General features: G+C 44.7%; 1 protein-coding gene across 4 annotated transcripts in view; it reads left to right on the top strand.

Moving 5' to 3' along the window:
• The window catches only part of CDIN1 (CDAN1 interacting nuclease 1), a 206,556-nt gene extending 199,479 nt beyond the window's left edge, over positions 1-7,077 (top strand). For all 4 annotated transcript variants that reach the window (XM_026480060.4, XM_048218745.2, XM_057306196.1 and 1 more), the window contains one exon: positions 4,722-7,077. In XM_026480060.4, coding sequence (XP_026335845.1) covers positions 4,722-4,857 — 136 coding nt within the window. In that variant the 3' untranslated portion in view covers positions 4,858-7,077. The remainder of the gene's footprint in view (positions 1-4,721) is intronic.
• Positions 7,078-7,588: the final 511 nt, after the last annotated feature.

The following is a 7,588-nucleotide window of genomic DNA, read 5'->3' on the forward strand; positions in this document are numbered from 1 at the left end:
TTGATACATGAAACCCCCTGTGGTTCTCTTTTGCTTTCCCACATTTCACAGAGATGTGAGTATGGAGAAGTGGGTGTCTACCATGAAAGTTCGCAGCACAAGCACGGTGATAAATGGCACCTGGTATGGAGTCTGGACATCGGGGAGTACCAGAGAATGGTGGGGACTGCGCCGAACCTGAAACATGTGTCTTGTCTAAAGGGGGCAGCTGTTGCTTAGCTCCAGCTGATTGTTGCCAGATCAACTAATTTCTAAAAGATGCTAAGTATGCAGGATTTCATATTTAAAAAAAAAAAAAAAAACTTACGTGCTGGCTCCATTTTTTTTTTTCAATCGATGAAAGCCCAGCCTCGATTTATTAGATCCAGTCACAGAAATGTCACTAATTTGTAAGGCAACTCACTCCATGTTTGCAAAAGCTAAATTGGTAGAAAAATTTTTATTCAAGTTGAATCAATATACAATTCTTGGAAACTTGCCGACGTTGCCGTAAGTCTGCTCGAGAGCTACAGCATGAATCTAATCACTTCTCCCCAAGAGTGCCCTAAAAATCAGAGGCTGGTGAATGAGCACGTTACCACCCTACGTGCTTATTTCTAGGTCACACGTACTCTGTTATTCTAACAGTTCCTCAAATATCCTAGCATTCTCCTCCAGATCAATTCCAGACCAGAGATCTTCCTCTTCACACGTGATACCAGAAGCCTGCAAAACACTCTAGGCATGGTCTCAGTGGTACAGAAAGCACTTCCTCTCTTTTTCTGGCTAAAGTCTAATAGGATGTCCCCCGGCTACCTCACTGTGAGACAGTCACAGACCCTGCAGCTCGACTGCCTGGGTTCCAACACAGGTTCTTCCCCTTTTTAGCCATGAGACCTTTGGCAGGCTGCTTAATTGCTCTGTGCCTCAGTTTCCTCATTTGCAGAATGGGGATGTTAATTGCATACTTCGTGGAGTTGCCCTGAAAATTAAATGGGTTCATCAGTGTGCAGCACTTGGAACAGTGCCTGGCACCTCTAAGTGCGATCAAAGTGGTAATAATTAATGTTGGTGTAACTGTTACCATCATCCACATGATCTGTATGCTATCTGTGTGCTTTTCTTGGTCACGAATAAAAATGCCAGGCCATGGCAGTGGCTGAGTCCTGCCAGCATGCCTACTACCTCTAGACTGCCCACAATTCGGCGACCGGCACAAAGCTGTCTGATCCTATTAACTCTGTGTTCCTGTCCCTGAGAGTAGCCGTCACCTGCCAGGCACCGTGCTAGGCCTGGAGAACATGCATATAAAGAAAACATGGTCTTTGCCCTCCGCAGGGTCACAATCTAGCAGAGATAATCCCTGGGATACAGATCCGCACAAAAACCACACCAGGGTACCCAGCATTCATTCCACAGTCTTCCATTTAATTTCTCTAAATGCCTTAAATGAGAGGAAACCAGAGAAACACACCTTCCACACACGTCTAGAAGGCTGTTGTTACTTATGAGGAACTTCATCTTTCATACACACCCTCAAGGTCTGCCATGGCTCTTGACTTGCACCTCCCATTTTTTTTTTCAGGAGGTATGTGTTGTTTTTGCAGATTTGGTGGTATTTCATTTGCAAGCAAAAGGACTCACTCGCGTTCCAGTCTCTGCTCCACAGGAGTTTTTAAAATCATTTGGCCGGAGTCTTTGATCTCATTACTTGATCATGCGTATAGTAACCTTAAAATTGTAGTCCACCTTGAAATGTGTTTACGGAATCAATTCAGATATCCGTATGCATCCCATTCCTGAGTGTGTCCGGCGGGTAGGGAGGACGGCAAACCCAGTAGCAGACCAGCCCTGTGCTTTGCACGGTCCCTCAGACTCTGGGACTCTGTTTCCTTTTAAATGCCGTTAACAGTCTCTTTGATTTTTATTGGTCACAAAGGTTATGTTTGCCTTCCCAGTGATCTCATTCTAGTCTAGCTGCGCCACAATAAACGGGAACAGGCATCAAAGAGGTGAAATCGCTCAACCCCGAGCATGCACTTGACCTACGTAAAAATTTCCTAGGTCCTGTTTTCTCCTTGGTTTACACCTTTTCAGAAGGAAATGCTAGAGTTGGGTGGCTTGGTTTTGTTTTTTGTGTTTTAATTGTCAACCAAAATGTTCCCTTCTGTTTGTTCAGATAACCAAAGGAATTAACTCTGTAAAGTTGCTTAATGTGGTCAGCCTGTTCATCAACAGGTGCGCTGCTGGGAGGTTATCTTGGCAGCCATTTGGTCATCTCTGGATCCTGAATTGTCAGAGAAAGCTCAGAAAGACACTAAAGTAGGTGTCAGGAAAGAGGCCGGATCCTGTTCGATCATGATTTCCATATCTGTCACCCTAGGAGTCCGTACTTTTGTCCTTCAAAGAACACAGCATTGGAAAGCCTTTACCTACCAATTGCCATTTACAAGAACGAGTTGTGTTGCCTTGTTTTCAATTAAGCACATATTGTTAGAACTTTTGAGCCGTGTGAGAGGGTGAAGAGTGCTGGAGTTAAGGATTCCATGCACAAGCTAAGAAGGAAACAAAGACTCAGACGGAAGCACCTTTCTCTGTGTCAGCGCGCCTGTACGCTGACGGTCACTCAGAGGTCCGTGGCACGACCTTAGGGGGTCCTCGTTGTCACCCGCTGCAACGAAACGTTCACGTTCCCAGCCTCGCCAAACCTGTTCGAGTTGCAGAGTTCATCTGTTGCCTCGCAAGTGAAACAAGTCCATTTTCTGGGGCATTGAGGTGTTCCCCGGCCTGGCTTTCCTGCCTGGAAAATGCCATTTTTGTAAAGAGCTGTCATGCTTCGTGTCCTTTGGCTTATGATTTAACTGTTCAGGGAAAGCGCTGGCCGCTCCTGCGCTCTCCATGCTGCTGATATGTGTTTTTGTTTTATTAAATCTTTAAAACACTGAGCTTGTTGTTTATGACCCCATATATTCTTTTGTTCTTTTCCATGACTGGTTAGATCACATTTTTTTCCCTCTCCCTTTGTAAAAACATTAGTGCCTTTCCCAAGAACATCGCAGTCTCCTGAATGGCCGCAAAACACAACGGAGGAATGTCTTGAGCTTCGTGTTAGGTCTGTCGAGGTTGTGACTCGGGGCTGCCTCACCAACAGGAAATTTCGAGGCTCCTCAGACACGGAGATCCTCAGAATTGCAGATCTTCCTGCCCTTGCCAGGCTCGTCCTGACAAATCGGACATCCTCGGATACTAGTCAGAGTTTTCTGTAAAATAGAGGTACCAATGGTCTATGTCCCACTTGCAGACAGTTGTTACTACAAGTTCCTAAGAAACCCTCCGTTAAATGGAAGCGAGGTCTCACCAGGTTCGTCTGCAGGCCGCCCGACTGCAGGGAAGTCTCCTCGAGCCTCGTGTTCCAAGGCCACCGCACTGGACACAGCTCCTGTGTCCCCCAGAGCCTCTCCTCAGTAGATGGGCTGCCATCTCATGATTCTGTCCAAACGTCTGAATTAACCTTGCATACAACTCGGCTACCCTACGGATGTGAATCCCCAAATCAACCGTCCCGTGACATCCAGCTGAACTTGTTGCCGTGCACACAGTGTCTCGCAGCCCATCCTGTACTATTAGTTTTGGCAAGTACACTACAGCATATAATAAATCATGGGAGGAAAAAGCTTTTTGGCCTAACGTGGTTCAGCCTGCTGTAATGTCAGAATACAGAAAGCAGTTCTGTTTTTAGACATCCTTTTACTAACCCAACATTCATAATTTATGATTTCGCTGCAAAATTCCTGCAACATGACACCCAAAGTAGTGCTGCCCTTTAATTAAGTACTCTCAGTAGGAAAAACGTGAAACTGATGTGCAAAACATCTCCGTGTGCACGGTGATTGATAGTGATTACATCTTTATGAACCCAGCCTAGAGGTCTCAACTTCCTGATGGGTCAAGTCGTCTATAGGGCCACTTCCTGAGTCTGCTGCTCACCAATTTGGAGATAATTTGGAGGCACAATTGAGAAAGATGGAGGTTTTAAGCCAGCATCTGTCTTCACAAGTCTACATGACCGTATCCATCATCTTCATGATGAGAACCTACGACCAAATTTCACACTTAGAGAGGGTTGTGTGCACAGGTGAAGGGTCAGGGACAAGGTGTGTCTGAGGGATCCCTGGTGCCATGTGGGTTTGTTTCTGTTTTCGTTTTTAAAGAGTCGAAAGAACGGATGACAGAGGGGACCTCTGGCCCTGTTAGCTCGTACATCGACCGTGCTAGCCAGAAGAGGGGCTTGGGCTGTTCCGCCTTTCTACCTTCTTCTTCATTCTTTTATTTTCTGCCTTAGTTGAAAAGAGAGAAGGAGATGAGGTAGCGTTAGGAGATAAAATCCCAAGTCTGATGCTCCGCAGCTCATCCCTGGTGAGCCTCTGGAGTTCTCTTTCATCAGTTAGGTACTTATATCAGCCCGAGTTCAGAACACCTCCCTGAAAGGTAATTAGGGTCTTGCGTGCATTTGCGATTCTTCATGTTCCTTGAAAGGTCATAAATCTGTCCAAGACCATAGTAGGATTTCTATTAAATAAGCTCATTGCTGTAAGTTGAGCCCTCCGTCTCAGTTGTAGCAACCGAAGCAAAAGCTTTGTGCAGTAATGTCACTTAATCGTCTTAGTGATGCTTCAGAGATGACCTCTCTCTAGAATGACATTGCTACAATACACGTAAGTTACCTTCTCGTGTTTTTGCAGATTCGGGCCGGGCTTAGTCATCTATTGGTACGGCTTCATCCAGGAGCTGGACTGTAACCGGGAGAGGGGTATCCTGCTCAAAGCCTGTTTCCCCACGGACATTGTCACCTTGTGCCACAGCGTCCCCTGCCCCTGATGATCCTGGAAGAGAAGCTGGGAGGAGAAGGTGAATCCGGAAGCAATCTGACTTTCCTGCAGTGTAAACTCCTGGCGGCATCTGCCCTGAACTTCAGCTGAACTCTTGCTGCCCGTGGCCACGCCACTACCTCTTTAGACAAACATATCAAGAGTTTCTGTTTTCCTTCATCCCTTGCTGATGTGAACAGCCAAGAACTACAGACACAACCCACTCATTATCAGCATTTCTGTCTCTGTCAAACAGTTAGTTTACAGATAGTCATAATCTTTCTTCCTTCCGGATGGTTTCTCCTTGTATATTGAACAAAAGAAGAAATGTGGGGACTGAAAGGTGTGATTTTTCAATTCTCCTCCCAGTTCCCGAATCACCCTCTTTTTTTTTTTTTTTTTTCCCCTAAGCCTCCATTCATTCTCCCTCCCTCCCTCCCCTGTTCTCTTCATATCCTCTCGCAGGGACCCAGTGTTGCATCCCCATCACAGAATAATCTAGCACAGTCCTCACAGAGCGGAAGACGTGGAGGGTGAAACTCGATTTTTGCTCTCACCTGCAAGGCTGCGGTGGTCCTCGATGGTAGCCCATGCTAGTTTTGTCCAGTCTTTATGGTTTCCTGACTTCGCTGGCATTTAGCCAAGCTGAAAAAATATGCTTGATGAGAATTTCCTCTTTTTATAATACTTAAACACCAAAGACTTTCCCTTTATCTCATGTAAAAATATTGGTTACATTGTGTCTGGAAACCACACTCGTCCTTTGGACTGGGGGCTCAGGGGAGACCATTGAAGCGTGGTGTCAGCCCGGGCAAAAGTTTATTTTTAAACACGGCTACTTGTCAGTATGTGTGGGTAGTCAGTATTTTTATGAGTACAATTTTTTAAAAGCACGTTCTGTGCACTGGTTTGTATCTGCATTTTTATACTAGGTAATTACATAACACTCAAATAATTTAGGCATTAGCAACATTCAGCTTTGAATGAATTAAGTGTACCAGAAATAAACCTGGAGTGATTTTTTCAAATAAGCAAAATAAAAGGGATTTGGATTTGTTCACTTAAATTTATTCATTTTTTATACCACCAACCAAACTTCAATCTAAAGCAAAACATCAATAAATTCATTATCAACCTGTCTTTTGGGAGGCTCAAGACTTCTCTATCCCCAAAAATGTGTTTATAGAATATTTGCCCCCATGTTGAAAATACATAATACCTTTTATAATGTCGAAGATGAGTTTGGAAGTATTAACAAAAAGAGAACTTCTACAGACACCTTTAAGTGACATGCACCACTTGCTTCTTTCAAAAGACTAAATATGCCATTTTACCTTGTTCACTTTGTACCTAAAGAAAGTTTGCAAAAGTCTGCCAGCTGCCTTTCCTTTTGAAGGACACAAACATGTCAGGTCAGGCGTGTGGATTTTAATTCCGTTGTGGGTTGCACTGAACAAAAAAGGAGAAAGATGAGATGGGAAGGAGGTGTCTCCGGCAGGTGTCTGTTTCCCTGTAAAAGTATTGGGCAGGTTTTGTGAGTGCAATGGAGCGACCGGAAACCACTGCCGCTGTCTTCGCACACGCACATGCGTGTGTGCACACACATGCACACACTTTAACCAAGACTGTTGTTGAACAGTTTTCATGGTATGCTCTAAGCTGCTCTTCTTCTCTAAGAATAAATTACATTTATCTGCACAGATGTTGAAAACCCTGTTAAACCCTTGTCAAGGATTTGTTTGTTTTACATTAAACAAATTTATGATGAGGGGGCACAGATAAGTGAAAAAATGAAAGAGGTGCTTGCATTTCGTATCCCTCCTTCTACCTGGTGCCCTGACCTCACGTGTTACGAGAAGGTGTTGGTGCTCTCCAGCAGGGGCACCACCTGCCCTCTGAGAAGGAGGGTTTAAAATTTAGCCCTAAAAAGTGGGAAGAAACCAGTAAACTGTACATACTAGATAAAGTTACAAAGTATTCAAACTAAGCTTTTCCCCACATAAAACTAATGTGATTATTAGTACTATTCCTCAGTTGTTAGAGTCTAGGGGAACAGGAGTCGAGTTCCCAAATGGGAAGCTTAAAGTCTCCTTGTTTTTCCTTTTATGGTAGAAATGCTTACCTCTGTTCTATCAATAGGTGGTTTTACTTGTTTTTGTTGTTGTTGTTGTTGTTGTTTTTGTTGTTGTTTTTTTAGTTTTGACAATAAAAATGGCCCTGGAAAGTGGGACATGACGTTTTCTGTTTTTTGTTTCTTTTAATTGCGGTGGTCATCAGAACGTGAACATTAAACCCAAATCTTGTGTTATGGAGCATTCTGCAACCTGCACTGATGGATTATGCCAACCCGGAAAGCAGGGGTGTGTGTCAAACGGAATGCTGTTCTCTCTGGCGTATATGGACTTGCAGGGCGTCTGCTGTCACAAACCAGGACCCCGTCTGAAGGACGGCGCAGGGTCTGCCGAGGGCAAAGCGGATCCAGCACGGATATTTAAGCTGACGCCGCAGACTCCTTCCCACGCTTATCCCTATGCACCACGGCCCCCAAAACATTTTTTTTCCCATCTGCCTTCTAGTGAGGTGTATGTTAACTCTCCTCAAGGCTCCTAAGATCGCCTATGAAAGGAAAAGCTTGGGGGTCCGAAGCCGACAGCTGACTCTCCAGGGAAGTAATTTCAACTTCAGGTGGGCGTACCCGCTCATTATCGGCGGGGCTTGATTCCATCCTGGAAAAGATCAAT

This window comes from Ursus arctos, unplaced genomic scaffold (assembly GCF_023065955.2).
Source record: "Ursus arctos isolate Adak ecotype North America unplaced genomic scaffold, UrsArc2.0 scaffold_36, whole genome shotgun sequence".
Lineage (NCBI taxonomy): Eukaryota > Metazoa > Chordata > Mammalia > Carnivora > Ursidae > Ursus > Ursus arctos.